At 40.3% G+C, this 15,807-nt stretch overlaps 1 protein-coding gene across 1 annotated transcript in view; it reads right to left on the reverse strand.

Moving 5' to 3' along the window:
* TMEFF1 (transmembrane protein with EGF like and two follistatin like domains 1) overlaps positions 1-15,807 on the reverse strand; it is a 100,152-nt gene that overhangs the window by 30,767 nt on the left and 53,578 nt on the right. The window contains exon 6 of the mRNA XM_001111631.5: positions 590-738. Coding sequence (XP_001111631.4) covers positions 590-738 — 149 coding nt within the window. The remainder of the gene's footprint in view (positions 1-589; positions 739-15,807) is intronic.

Genomic DNA, 15,807 nt, shown 5'->3' on the forward strand with positions numbered 1-15,807 from the left:
CTAGTAGGGGTAGAAAACAAAAACTCCTTATTATATGGTATCATGGTTTCCAAGCTACGACAAAAAGCAAGAAGGGCAAAAAGAATCTTAAGCAAAAGGCAATAAATTTTCTTTACATTCTCTAACTTCACACCAAAATCTGTAATCACACATAATATGTACAGGGAAACATGATACAGATAATGGGAAAACAAAGTAAATTATTATGCTCTATAAAAAGAGGTTTAACAAATATATGGTAATACCATAGTTTTACTGAAATTAAAATATGTTATCTAACTCTTAAACAGCTATAATCATTCCAAATTTGAGATGACATTAGAACTATAAATAATAATTATAATTCCATGTTAGGATCAGTTAGCAACCAAGAACTAACTAAATAAAAACCAAGAAGCATGGTTTATGTCTTGAAAAGATGAAAATAAATGAAAAAAAACTAAATTAGTAATTAAAAAATCTGAAACACAAAGTAATAAAATAAAGCTTCGAGGATTTCTCATTTTGCAAATTTGAAACACTACCAAATGTACAATTATATGTATACAATAGTAAAGATGGGTCTCTGAATAAATAAAATGGATTTTACCTGTGCAATGGCCAAGATGCCTTATATCAATTTGTTCTTGCTTTATACAAGATGCTTCTCGAACAAAACAGGGATTGTTATAGGAACTCCCATCAGAAGCACACACAGGATTAAAACTGTATCCACTGCAATCTATATTACATACACACCTGTTGGAAAAGACAAAAATTACCTATGTTTTACAACAAAAATATTTCACAATGCAGCAACAGCAAAAAAGACCAATTCTTTCTTCTGCTTTCTGTAACAGAAGGTCAACATATTGTTTTAAGTCACTGATAAAAGCTTAAACAAATATCTAAAAAAAAATTTAGGTGAGGATTTAGAGATAATTTCATCAAGATATTATGAATCCAGTGGTTTGTCTAGAATTTTCGTATCTAGCTAAAGTAATCAGGAGACATCAATGACATTAACTAAAAAGCAAAATGGCATAGTGGAAAGGACACAGAATTATGAGTCAATAGTCACGAATCTAAATTCTACCCCTACTTATCACCAGATTTGTGTCCAAATTCTTCCGCTAAGTCTTAGTTTACTGATCAGTAAAATGGAGGCAATAATAATGGCCAGGCATGATGGCTCATGCCTGTAATCCCAACACTTCCGGAGGCCAAGGCAGGAGAATCACTTGAGCCCAGGAGTTTGAGACCAAAATATAAAAAACTTAGCCAGGCACAGTGGTGTGCACCTGTGGTCTCCGCTACTTGGGAGGCTGAGGCAGGAGCATCACTTAAGCCCAGGAGGTTGACGCTGCAGTGATCCATAATTGCACCACTGTACTCCAGCCTGGGGGACAGAGTGAGACCCTGTCTTAAATAAATAAATAACCTACCTTACCAAATAACTGGGAAGGTTAAAAAATATAATAGATATGAAATACGTAAAACAGAAACCCTCAAAAGTGTTTTCTAGCTACATGTCTACCTATGTAACTGAATGTCCACTGAACACTGAGTGTTGTACTACGGAGAAGGCGAAAGAAGTCCAAAGCAAGATCACTCCCCTCAAGAATGATACAATCTAGTTGGGAATAGAGAAACAAAAATAAAAATATAGAGACTCTCCTGTTTATAGTAACACAGAGGACTAGGAACCTTTACTAACCTTCCTGATAAAAACAACAGAAAATACTGGGCAAACATTTAAAAACATTCTCTTAAATACACTCACAAGTTGGTAAGAAAGTCAGAAATATTTAGGACAGAAGTTATAGGAACACAGGAACAGAGAAGGGCCAACTGAGCTCTCTAAAGCTGATTTTCACTTTGAAGGCATTTGCCAAACTGGGTAAATTCACTTACCAATTTTTTGGCTTTGCAGGCCTGATGTGGTTTGGCTGTGTCCTTACCCAAATTTCATCTTGAATAGTAACTCCTGGTGGGGGGTGACTGAATTATGGGGGCAGGTCTTTCCTGTGCTGTTCTCATGATAGTGAATGAGTGTCATGAGATCTGATGGTTTTAAAAATGGGAGTTTCTCTGCACAAGCACTCTTTTTTCCTGCTGCCATCCACGTAAGATGTGACTTGCTCCTCCTTGCCTTCTGCCATGATTGTGAGGCCTCCCCAGCCATGTGGAACTGTAAGTCCAGTTAAACCTCTTTCTTTTGCCCAGTCTCAGGTGTATCTTTATCAGCAGCGTGAAAACAGATTAATATAATAAATTGGTAACAGTAGAGTGGGGTGCTGCCAAAAAGATAACTGAAAATGTGGAAGTGACTTTGGAACTGGATAATGGGCAGGAGTTGGAACAGTTTGGAGGGCTCAGAAGAAGACAGGAAAATGTGGGAAAGTTTGGAACTTCCTACAGACTGGTTGAATGGCTTTGACGAAAATGCTGACAGTGGCACAAACAATAAAGTCCAGGCTGAGGTGATCACAGATGGAAATGAGGAACTTGTTGGGAACTGGAGCAAAGTGACTCTTGTTATGTTTCAGCAAAGAGATTGGTGGTATTTTGCCCCTGCCCTAGAGATCTGTAAAACTCTGAAATTGAGAGAGATGATTTAGGGTATCTGGCGGAAGAAATAACTAAGCAGCAAAGCATTCAAGAGGTGACTTGGGTGCTATTAAAGGCATTCAGTTTTATAAGGGAAGCAAAGCTTAAAAGTTCAGAAAATTTGCAGCCTATGTGATAGAAAAGAAAATCCCATTTTTTTGAGAAGAAATTCAAGCTAGCTGCAGAAATTTGCATAAGTTACAAGCAGTCAAATGTTAATCCCCAAAACAATGGGGAAAATGTCTCCATGGCATGTCAGAGGTCTTCATGGCAGCCCCTACCATTATAGGAGGAAATAATGGTTTCCTGGGTAGGGCCCAGGGTCCCCGTGCTCTGTGCAGCCTAGGGACTTGGTGCCCTGCATCTCAGCTGCTCTAGCTATGGCTGAAAGGGGCCAATGTAGAGCTTGGGCTGTGGCTTCAGAAGGTGCAAGCCCCAAGCCTTGGCAGCTTCCACATGGTGTTGAGCCTGCAGGTACAGAGAAGTCAAGAACTGGGGTTTGGGAACCTCCACCTAGATTTCAGAGGATGTATGGAAATGCCTGAATGCCCAGGTAGAAATTTGCTGCAGGGGTGGGGCCTTATGGAGAACCTCTGCTAGGGCAGCGTGGAAGGGAAATGTGGGGTCAGAGCCCCCACAAAGAGTCTCTATTGGGGCATCACCTAGTGAAGCTATGAGGAGAGGGCCACCGTCATCCAGATCCCAGAATGACAGATCCACTGACAGTTTGCACTGTGCATCTGGAAAAGCCACAGACACTCAAGGCCAGCCCATGAAAGCAGCCAAGACGGAGGCTGTACCCTGCAGAGTCACCTGTACCCTGCAGAGCCACAGAGGTGGAGCTGCCCAAGACCATGGGAACCCACCTTTTGCATCAGCATAACCCAGTTACAAGATATGGAGTCAAAGGAGATCATTTTAGAGCTTTAAGATTTGACTGCCCTGCATGGGGCCTATAGCCTCTTTGTTTTGGCCAAATTCTCCCATTTGGAATGGCTGTATTTACCCAATGCCTGTACCCCCTTGGTATCTAGGAAGTAACTAATTTGCTTTTGCTTTTACAGGCTTATAGGCAGAAAGGACTTGCCGTGTCTCAGATGAGATGCTAAACTGTGGACTTTTGAGTTAATGCTGAAATGAGATAAGACTTTGGGTGACTGGTGGGAAGGCATGATTGGTTTTGAAATGTGAGGACATGAGATTTGGGAGGGGCAAGCAGGGGAATGATATGGTTTGCTGTGTCTCCACCCAAATCTCATCTTAAACTGTAACTCCCACAATTCCCACATGTCATGGGAGGAACCAGGTAGGAGGTGACTGAATTATGGGGATGGGTCTTTCCTGCACTATTCTCATGATAGTGAATGAGTCTCACAAGATCTGATGCTTTAAAAAATAGGAGTTCCTCTGCACAAGCTCTCTCTTTGCCTGCCACCATCCATGTAAGATGTGACTTGGTCCTCTTTGTCTCCCGCCATGATTGTGAGGCCTCCCCAGCCACGTGGAACTGTGAAGTGCAATTAAACCCTTTCTTTTGCAAATTGCCCACTGTCTTTATCAGCAGCGTGAAAACAGACTAATAAAGGCCTCTGGGAACAGAAGATAAAGAACACTGATCTACCTAAGATGGCCTCTGGGAACAGGAGACAAAGAACACTGACCCACCTAAAGTAGGGAGTCTGGAGACCCTAAAAAAGTTATATCTTTAAATATGTGTGTGTGTGTGTGTATGTGTGTGTGTGTGTGTGTGTGTGTGTGTATATATATATATCTCCCTCAGCATGAAGGTAAACTGGAAATGAGCTGTCATATTCCAAAGGGACTATTTAAAAAATTAAAAAGGTTGCACTGACCCATAAATTTGAAAAATGAAAAGAAAACCAGCTCACCTGAGAATTCAAAGCCACAAGCCAGCCCTCACACAGATAACTACAACTTAAAATACTACTTGGTTGTTTTGAAAAATCTCAAACCCAGAATTAATTTTAAGGAGTCAAGGACTAAAAGAGGCTCTAGGCCAAGCTTGTCCAACCCACAGCCCAGGAAGGCTTTGAATGCAGCCCAACACAAATTCATAAACTTTCTTAAAACATTATGAGGTGTGTGTGTGTGTGTTGTGTGTGTGTGTGTGTAACTCATTAGCTATTGTTAGTTTATTTTAATGTGCAGCCCAAGACAATTATTCTTCTTCCAATGTGTCCCAGGGAAGTCAAATGATTGGACACCCCTGCTGTAGGCAAATGACAGAAGCAAATGCAGTCTTCTCTGGAGAAACTCAATTTCACCCTAGACCTAAATGATTTTCCACAGATACAATTCTGAGAAAAATATGCAGCTCAGCCCACAGAGACACATTCAGTCACATACCCACAACAAAGAGATAAAACAACATGAAAAGAAGTCCATTTTTGAAAGAACCAAACAGAACTTCCAGAAATAAACAACATATTACTAGATACAAGAAATGCAATGGGCAGATTTAACAGTAGATTAGAGAAACTAAAGAATAAGTGAATTAGAACACAGGTCAGAGGAAATTAACCAGACCACAGCAGAGAGTCAAAGACATGGTGCATATTTAAAAAAGAGCCATGGGCTGGGTGCAGTGGCTCACCCCTGTAATCCCAGCACATTGGGAGGCCAAGGTGGGCGAATTACCTGATGTCAGGAGTTTGTGACCAGCCTGACCAACATGGAGACACCTCGTCTCTACTAAAAATACAAAATTAGCCAGGCATGGTGGTGCATGCCTGTAATCCCAGCTACTTGGGAGGCTGAGGCAGGAGAATCCCTTGAACCCAGGAGGCGGAGGTTGCACTGAGCCATGATCGTGCCACTGCACTCCAGCCTGGGCAACAATAGTGAAACGCCGTCTCAAAAAAAAAAAAAAAAAAAAGAGAGAGAGAGAGACATGGAAGAGTCAGAAGATGTAACAAAAATCTGATTACCATTCCAGGAGTTAAGAAAATGAGGCAGGAAAATATTCTCAGCAACTTCTCTTCAAACTTTTTAAAACTAAAAAAGATACTCATCTAAATATCCAAGAAGCCCAATGAATCCCAAACAGGATTACTAAAAATGGATCCGCATACTGAAATATCATAGTGGAATTTTATAATGAGAAAAAGAAAATTTTAAAAGCAGCCAGAAAGAAGAGAAAGATTACCTTCAGTGGAGTAAGAATAAGAGGAAAAACTGACTTTTCAAAAGCAATACTGAAGCCAAATTGTTTATAGCTAAAAGTGAAATAGTACCTCCTATGTGCTAAGGTAGAATAGAATTCTATTTAAGACAAATCTTTTGAGAATAAAAAATAATAAAATAAAAGGAACTTGGAAGGAATACAAACTTACAAAATTTGTCACCTGCTGACTGTCAGTAAAGGAAATTCTAAAGACAATAGAAAAATGATCCTTTAAGGAAAGTCTGAGATGCAAATATAAATGAAGAACAAAGGTCTAAACACATGGGTAATATAAGAACAACGGTGCTCTGTGTGGTTAAATTTTTTTAAGCTGGAAATTAAAATACATGATGATAACAATAGCACACAAGTTTGGAGAAACTGAAATTCAAGTGTTTAAGGAGAACAGTAACATTAAGCAAATTTAGATTGTGATAAGCTGAATACGCATGTTAAAATTGCTGAGGTACCATTACAAGAAGGAAAATCCATAACTTCAAAACGACTAGAGAAAAAAAATCCAAAAGAAGGCAAGAAAGGGAAAAGAAAAAGGAGAAGCAAGACAAAAGTATAAAATAAGAAAAAATTAAAATACATCAGTATTTACAATATATTTAAGTTGACCACATTTTCCAATTAAATAACAAAGGTAGTTGGCTGGTAAAAATACAAAAGCCAGCTATATGTTGCTTGTAAGATACATGTTAAAATGATGATAACAAAAGTTGAAAATACTAGGAGAGTGAAAGAGATACATCACCCTTGGCATAGAAGAAACCTCGTATGGTTATATTTAATATCAGATATAAAAGACTTTAGGTCAAAAAGGATTATAGGAATTAAAGAAAATCCCTTCATAATAATAAAAATATTTTATTCAGCAGGATAATACAATTCTAAACATTTTAAGTCTCAAAATCTAAAAAGTGAAAACTGATATAACCACAATAAGAAATTGCCAAATCCAGCCAGGCATGGTAGCTTACACCTGTAATCCCAGCACCTCGGGAGGCTGAGGTGGGCAGATCATGAGGTGAGGAGTTTGAGACCTGCCTAGCCAACACAGTGAAACCCCGTCTCTACTAAAAATACAAAAAATTAGCTGGGTGTGGTGGCGGGCACCTGTAATCCCAGTTACTTGGGAGGCTGAGGCAGGAGAATTGCTCAAACTTGGGAGGAGGAGGTTGCAGTGATCCAAGATAGCACCACCGCACTCCAGCCTGGGCAACAGTGCAAGATTCCATCTCAAGAAAGAGAAAGAAAGAGAGAAAGAGAGAGAGAGAGAGAGAAAGAAAGAGAGAGAAAAGAGGAAGGAAGAAAGGGAGGGAGGGAGGGAGGGGGAGAAAAGAAATTGCCGAATCCACCATGATAGGTTTTAACACACCTGTCTCAGCAACTCATATACCAAGCAGATAAAACATCAGCAAAACTGAAATCTTCACAGGTAAGGTGACTTGATGCTGGGATTTGCTTTAAATTATTCCCAAAAAAGGTTAGGATGGAAGAAAAGATGTAACAGAATTAGACTTTTGAAGATGAATAAATGGGGAGGGGTCCATCATTTTTCTCCGTTTCTGTTTGATGATTTCCTTAATTCATGATGAATTGAAGACCTAACTGTAAAAGTCAAAAACTATAAAGATTTAGGAGATCAAACATAAGACTGAGGAATTTGAAATAAACAGTGCCCCATAAGGAGAATAAGACAAGCTACAAACAAAAAGATAATTATAGCCCACATAATCAACAAATAAGTATTATCCAGAATACATAAATACAAATCAATTTTTTAAATATTATATGTGATCAATGGGAAAGGGGAGCAAAGAAATAAATAGAAATAAAAGAGGAAACATATAAGAACAACATATGTGAAAGATATTCAACCTCATTAAGAATCAGAAAAATTAAAATTAAAATCACAATGTGATACCATCCACACTCATGAAATTGGCAAAAATCGAAAACAAGGACAAAACCCAAGTACTGGAAAGAATGAGGAGCTAAGGGAATTCTCATCTTTTGCTGGTAGTAAGAGGTGACAATGTGCTAGCAGCCCTCGCTTGCTCTCGGCGCCTCCTCGGCCTCCTGGGCCTCAGCGTCCACTCTGGCTGCGCTTGAGGAGCCCTTTAGCCCGCCGCTGCGCTGTGGGGACCCCTCTCTGGGGCTGTCCGAGGTGGGAGCCGGCTCCCTCTGCTCACTGAGAGGTGTGAAGGAGGAGGCGCAGGGAGGAGCCAGGGCTGCGCCAGGCGCTCACAAGACCCAGGTGGGCGCAGGCTCCCCAGCCTGCACGGCAGGCCCCGCGCTTGGCGCGCCGACCAGCACCTGCGGGGTTCAATCCGGGGGAAAAGTTCTCTCTGGGCTGCCAGAGTGCCCGGGCTCGGTGCCGCAAAGGGGCAAGTGCCATTGAGAGGTGAAGCTGGCTGGGCTTCTGGGTCAGGTGGAGACTTGGAGAACTTTTCTGTCTAGCTAAAGGATTGTAAAAGCACCAATCAGCACTCTGTGTCTAGCTGAGGTTTGTAAACACACCAATCAGCGTTCTGTATCTCGCTAATCTGGTGGGGACTTGGAGAACTTTTGTGTCTAGCTAAAGGACTGTAAATGCACCAGTCAGTGCTCTGTGTCTAGTTAATTGGGTAGGGGACTTGGAGAACGGTTCTGTCCAGCTAAAGGATTCTAAATACACCAATCAGCACTCTGTGTCTAGCTAGAAGTTTGCAAACGCACCAATCAGCACTCTGTGTCTAACTAAAGATTTGTAAATGCACCAATCAGCACTCTGTCAAAATGGACCAATCAGCGCTCTGTAAAATGGACCAAACAGCTCTCTGTAAAATGGACCAATCAGCAGGATGTGGGTGGGGTCAGTAAGGGAATAAAAGCAGGCTGCCCAAGTCAGCAGCGGCAACCCGCTTGGGTCCCCTTCCACACTGTGGAAGCTTTGTTCTTTCGCTCTTCGCAATAAATCTTGCTGCTACTCACTCTTTGGGTCTGCCCCGCCTTTATGAGCTGTAACACTCACCACGAAGGTCTGCAGCTTCACTCCTGAAGCCAGCAAGACCACGAACCCACCAGAAGGAACGAACAACTCCAGACGCATCACCTTTAAGAGCTGTAACACTCACCGCAAAGGTCTGCAGCTTCACTCCTCAAGTCAGCGAGACTATGAACCCACCAGAAGGAAGAAACTCCAGACACATCTGAACATCTAAAGGAACAAACTCCAGACACACCATCTTTAAGAACTGTAACACCGTGAGGGTCTGTGGCTTCATTCTTGAAGTCAGCAAGACCAAGAACCCACCAATTCTGGACACAGTAGGAAAGCTTACTGGGAAAGCAACTTTGGAAAACAGGCATTCTGACGAAAAACTAGACTTGCACATGCCCAATAACTTCATTACAAGGCAAGGCCCTTGAAAATCTACACACAAGCCAGGCACAATGGTTCACGTCTGTAATCCCAGCACTTTGGGAGGATGAGGCAAGCAGATCACTTGAGGTCAGAAGTTCATGACCAGCCTGGCCAACACGGCAAAACCTCATCTCTACTAAAAATACAAAAATTAGCGGGGCATGGTGGTGGCCACCTGTAATCCCAGTTACTCAGGAGGCTGTGAGGCATGAAAATCACCTAAACCTGGGAGGCGGAGATTGCGAAGAGCCAAGATTGAGCCATTGCACTCCAGCCTGGGCAACAGAGCAAGACTCTGTCAAAAAAAAAAAAAAAAAAAAAGAAAAGAAAAGAAAAAATAAGAAAATCTCCTGCACGTGTATACCAGAAAATGTGTAAGAATGTTCACAGCAGTATTATTCATGAGAACAAAAGACGGGAATAATCCAAAAGTCCAACAGTAAAATGGACTGTAAAAGAATGTGGTACAGGCAAACAATCAAATTCAATAAGCAGTAAAAATTAACTACAGCTATGTGCATCAACATAAATGAATCTCAAAAATATAATGCTGTGCACAAGAAAATCAAGAAGAATGCATATAGCATGATTCCATTTATACAAAATACAAAAGCAATCGAAAGCCAGATTACAGATTATTAAGGGACCTATCATATGTGATAAGCTATAAAGAAAGGAAGGGAATAATTTCTGCAAAATGCAGTATACCATGTGGGTGACAGAAAGATGCAATTAGAGAGGGACATGGGGGTCCCTGAAGTACAGTCTGCCTTCCAGAACCTCAGGGCCGACTGCAGGACTTTGAGCATTCTGAGATTTTGGTATCTGAGGGGAGTATCAGAACCAGTTCCTCCCAAACATTGGCAGATGACTGTACTGCTAAAATTCTGTTTCTGGCCGGGAGCGGTGGCTCACGCCTGTAATCCCAACATTTTGGGAGGCCGAGGTGGGTGGATCACGAGGTCAAGAGATGGAGACCATCCTGGCCAACATGGTGAAACCCCATCTCTACTAAAAATACAAAAACAAAATTAGCTGGGCGTGGTGGCAGGCACCTGTAGTCCCAGCTACTCGGGAGGCCGAGGCAGGAGAATCACTTGAACCCAGGAGGCAGAGGTTGCAGTGAGCGGAGACTGCGCCACTGCACTCCAGCCTGGCAACAGAGTGAGACTCCATCTCAAAAAATAAATAAATTTTAAAAAAAGTATGTTTCTTGCCTTGGTAGATTCACAAAAGCTCATTCCAATTTTGCACATTAAATCAAATGTGTACATTTTAGTTTTCATATACTTTTGAATATATATTTTATAATTTAAAAATTAAGGCAACAGAAAAAACTTTTAAATTCATAAGAATATTCACTAAAGTCAAAAAATATATATTGTACCAAAATTTTAATTTCTGGAAAACAAGAGGTGAAAGAACCAAAGAAAATAAAGTTAGCCAATCCCAGAAGGTGAGTTCAGGTGAAAGTTTTGGATAAGGAAGGGGCACAGACAACTGCAGAGAATAACAAGCTACTATGCATGGGTGAAAACATGTGCACAAACATTTAGTCATAATATCTCTGTATCTAAACAAATACTGAAAGAATGCCATGCTGAAAAGGACTTTAGAAAGCTATCTATTCCGATCTTCCACTCAGTGCAGGGCTCCTCTCAGCAGTATTTGTGACCTTATTGTTACATTGCCCCTGCCAGAGTATTTGTAGCGACAGACGGCTTACTATCTCACCAAGGCAGTACATCTCATGGGTAGTTATTACCTGGGCTGAGCCCCAAACATGCATCCTAATTAATTTCCACCCATTGACTCTAACTCTGGCCTCTGAATCTACATGTAGTAAGCCCAAAATATCATTTAAATATTCAAAGATTATCATTATATTGAATACAAGTTTTCACCTGAAGTTTATTCAATGATTCCTCATTTGTTATATCATCCTGATCACCCTCCAAATTCAGTATCTCATAATATGAGGCCAAAAACAAAACAAGGACTACAGTACAGAGAAGCTATTACCTTAACTGTTCTGGACACTATGCTTACATAACACAGGCAGGATAGGATTAACTTTTCTGATAACCACATCAAATTTTAGACACATACTCAACTTCTTAAATATACTCAACTCTGTAGGTATGGCCTGCAAAACATGTCACCACTATTGTCTAGAACCCAGGGTTAGGACTTCACATTTATCTCTATCAAATTTTAGATTATCTCAGCATGCTGAAATCTTCTGGACTCTAATTCTATCATCTAACATCTCTTCTAGACTGACATACTCATAATGTTGACAAGTCATCAATAAACGCACTGACTAGAACAGGATAAACAGTCATGTGTCATATTCTAAGAAACCTACCTTAATATTTCTAGAAAAAATAATCCATTACTGAACACCTTTTAAGAAAGTTGTTAACCACCTAGAATTGCAGCTATCGTCTGACCTGACTTCCTATGTCATGTATACCAAGCCAGATTGATGATTATCCTGCTTAGATTCATATACATTACAATTAAGTCTCAGCCCTGGTACCGCAATCTTATCACACTACCAAAAAAGAAAAAGAGGTTAGCTTTAGCATGCTCTTACTAACAATCTCAGCATGCACTCAGAAATAAAGTTAATAAAACAGAAGACTCAAAAGAAATGTAATCCTAAAAGGTCAGAGGCTCAAAGATCATGGCTTGCCCATTACCAAAGTTAGTGACAATGCTTTTTATATTAAACAAATGTACAAAGACTTTTCCCATTCCTTTTTTTTTTTTTTTTTGAGACGGAGTCTCGCTCTGTCGCCCAGGCTGGAGTGCAGTGGCCGGATCTCAGCTCACTGCAAGCTCCGCCTCCCAGGTTCACGCCATTCTCCTGCCTCAGCCTCCCGAGTAGCTGGGACTACAGGTGCCCACCACCTCGCCCGGCTAGTTTTTTGTATTTTTTATTAGAGACGGGGTTTCACCGTGTTAGCCAGGATGGTCTCGATCTCCTGACCTCGTGATCCACCCGTCTCAGCCTCCCAAAGTGCTGGGATTACAGGCTTGAGCCACCGCGCCCGGCTTTTCCCATTACTTAAACAAAACTTGAGGTGTTGAATTAATTGTGAACCTCCTTGCTCAACTTTCCAAGGAAAGGCCACATTTCCCCTCATTTTTTTTTTTTTTTTTGTTCGCAGTTCCTCGTCCTCAAGGCTCAGCATAAAGGGGAAAAAAATCATACAATAACCATTTTCATTTAACAATGTTTTTGAGCCTTACAATATGATGCAAGGTCTGCATCAAAACTTCCAAGATAGTATCCCTAGAAATGGGCTTTCAAAGATTCAATCAATTTTTTTCTACTAAAGAACAGTATTTCAGATTCTCTCAATAGGGTCATGATATACACACAACATTAGTTTTACTTTTGAAATAAATGACACACTTCTAGCACTAATAAATATAGCCTGATCTATATACACATTGCTACATTTGAGAGAGCCCATGCTCATTTCCACAGAAGATACTGTTTTTTAATATATCAAAGTAAAACAAGGTTTTTCAAATACTCTCTAAATTCCAAATTACTATATTAAATATCGAATCTAAGTATATACTTGTCTTTAAAGGAGTAATATAATAAAAACAATATTTGAGAATGATTATTCTCATGGCTACAGGTAAGCTGCAGTGAAATAACGTGAAAAAGAGTAGCAGAATAGAGGGGGTCAAATTAGGCAAAGGAACAGAGAAAATTAATTTCAAAGAGCAATCTGATAAAGTTAACAGATTTTCTTTTTTCTTGTTAGTTTAGTTTAGTTTTGTTTTTTGAGACACGGTCTCACTCGGTTGTTCAGGCTGGAGTGCAGTGGCACAATCTCAGCTCACTGCAACCTCCACCTCCCAGGTCCAAGCCTGCCTCAGCCTCCCAAGTAGCTAAGATTACAGGCGCATGCCATCATGCCTGGCTAATTTTTGTATTTTTGGTAGAGGCAGGGTTTTGCCATGTTGGCCAGGCTAGTCTCGAACTCCTGTCCTCAAGTGATTCCCCCACCTCGGCCTCCCAAAGTGCTGGGAGTACAGGCATGAGCCACCACACTCAGGCCCGTTAGATTTTTCTGGTAAATTCCTATTAGTAAAGGAAAATGAGAGAAAGGTAACAAAAGGGATGATCCAAAAAAGGGAAGTGCTTCTTTCCTTTCAATATGCCCCAAGGAATGGGAAATACTTTTAAATGATATGAATTAAGTAGTTAAGGAAAGGGATAAAGACAAAGTCTTCACTAAGAAAAACAGATTTCCTGATTCATGGAGAACACAGGTGGAAAACACAAAGGTGAAGAAAATGAAGAAGTAATGAAAAATAAAAGGAATTAAGAAACAACAAGTGGGGAAAAAGTACAGCTCAACCTGGAATAAAGGCACTATTTCCTGTCATTTTACCATATATTTTATATATACATATGGATGGTGTAAAGTAGGGATCAATCCTGGCAATTACAGCAGTGGGTCAATCCAGACCAATGCCTGTTTTTGCACACCCAGAAGCTAAAAATGGTTTTCACATTTTTAAAAGGTTAGGTATGGTGAAGACCACATGTGGCCTGCTAAGCCTGATATATTTACCACCTAGCCCTTTACAAAAAAATTTTGCCCACCGCGACCTAAAGGATAAAAGTGGGCAAAACTGGGATGGCAATAAAATAGAAATGGTGGTTAATGGAAGAGAATGTCAGCAACATAGCAAAATACCATACCAGTCCAATAAGAAACAAGTAATCACTTGTTTAACAAGTGGCATTGTTTACAGTGGGTTTTGCAGCCCGACCAGGAAATGCCTTGATCAAATGTATGAAAAAGACAGTGCTCCTTAGTGGGATGGTATCACTGCATCTAAGACTAACAACTGTGAAAACAATCGCTACTGTTTTCAATGGAATACAAAGAAAGAAGATTAAATTACCATCTCAAGTAAAGTCTAGCTCAGTGAAACAATGAGCGAAGGAGGAAAATATTAGACTCCAGAGGCCACGGGTACGACTGATTATAGTGATTACAGCTGTTTGCAGACTGGCAAGCGTAGCAAAGGTCAGGATGCCCAAAGCACAGAAGTGTGCACTCAAATGAATAGAAATCACTCTTCAGTAAATATGCTAAATTCAAAACATTTAACTACATTTACTCTGCACCTACTGTGTGGGTAGAGTCCCATTTGCCTCATCTAACCCTGACAATTATAAATTATCAATAGAGAAACTGAATATGAAGGAAATCTAAAAGCCCCAGATCAAAAAACTAGTGAGGGGCTGAGACCAGTGTTTTCTCTATTCATTACAGCTGTTATACTAAATAAATATCTGAGCATGAAAAGTACCACATGAAAAGGTATTTTTCATGTTTATCATAAAATTTTTCATGAAACTCTACCACATCCACTTCTAACACTACCACTTTTCTTTCTAACACACCCGGGACACTCCTGCCTCAGACTTTCCCTCTTCCTGAAACACTCTTCCCCAGACAGCCTCCTGGTGCCATCCCTCACCTCAAAGGTTTTTCTCAAATCTTAAAAGACTAGATAAAGGCCGGGAATGGTGACTCACACCTGTAATCCCAGCACTTTGGGAGGTCGAGGTGGGTGGATCATGAGGTTAGGAGATCAAGACCATCCTGGCCAACATGGTGAAACCCCATCTCTACTAAAAATACAAACATTAGCTGGGCATGGTGGTGCATGCCTGTAATCCCAGCTACTCAGGAGGCTGAGGCAGAAGAATCACCTGAACCCAGGAGGCGGAGGTTGCAGTGAGCTGAGATCACGTCACTGCACTCCAGCCTGGTGACTGAGAGAGACCCCGTCTCAAAAAATAAATAAATAAAATAAAAAGATAAAAAAAACTAAGCATCCATTTAAAAAGTTAGAAAATGAACAACAGAAAAAAAAACCAATAAAAACAAAAGGAAGGAAAATATATAACAACAGAAATTTAAAAGTTACAACAGAGGTTAGTAAAACCAAAAGTTGGTTCTTTGAAAAGATTTTCAAATTGATAACACAAGCTTTTCTGCAGGCTTTTTCCTGAGAGAGAAAAAGAGAAAAAGCAATATCAGGAATGAAACAGAGTAAAACTTCAAAAGGGATTATGATTTAAAAGATAATAAAAGGTTATTGTAAACAACATTATGCCAGCAAGTTTGAAAATCTAGGTGAAATGAATAACTTTTTAAAAATGCTATCAAGTTCTAACAAAAAAGGAAATAGAACCTTAAGGGTACACTAATCATTAAAGAAACTAAATCAGTTGTTCTTAAAAAGTCCCTTAAAGACAGCATCGGATCTAGGCATTTTTTAAAAGACAATTTATGAACACATCCATTCCAATCTTTCAAAGTAGGTAATTTTTTTTCTTTTTCTTTTCTTTTTTTAAGACGGAGTCTCACTCTGTCACCCAGGCTGGAGTGCAGTGGCACAATTTTGGCTCATTGCAACCTCCGCTTCTCAGGTTTGAGCGATTCTTGTGTCTCAGCCTTCAGAGTAGCTGGAATTACAGGTATGTGCCACCACGTCTGGCTAATTTTTTTTCTTTTTGTGTGTGTGTGTTTTTAGTAGAGACAGGGTTTCACCATGTTGCCCAGGCTGT

Source organism: Macaca mulatta, chromosome 15, assembly GCF_049350105.2.
Source record: "Macaca mulatta isolate MMU2019108-1 chromosome 15, T2T-MMU8v2.0, whole genome shotgun sequence".
Classification (NCBI taxonomy): Eukaryota; Metazoa; Chordata; class Mammalia; order Primates; family Cercopithecidae; genus Macaca; species Macaca mulatta.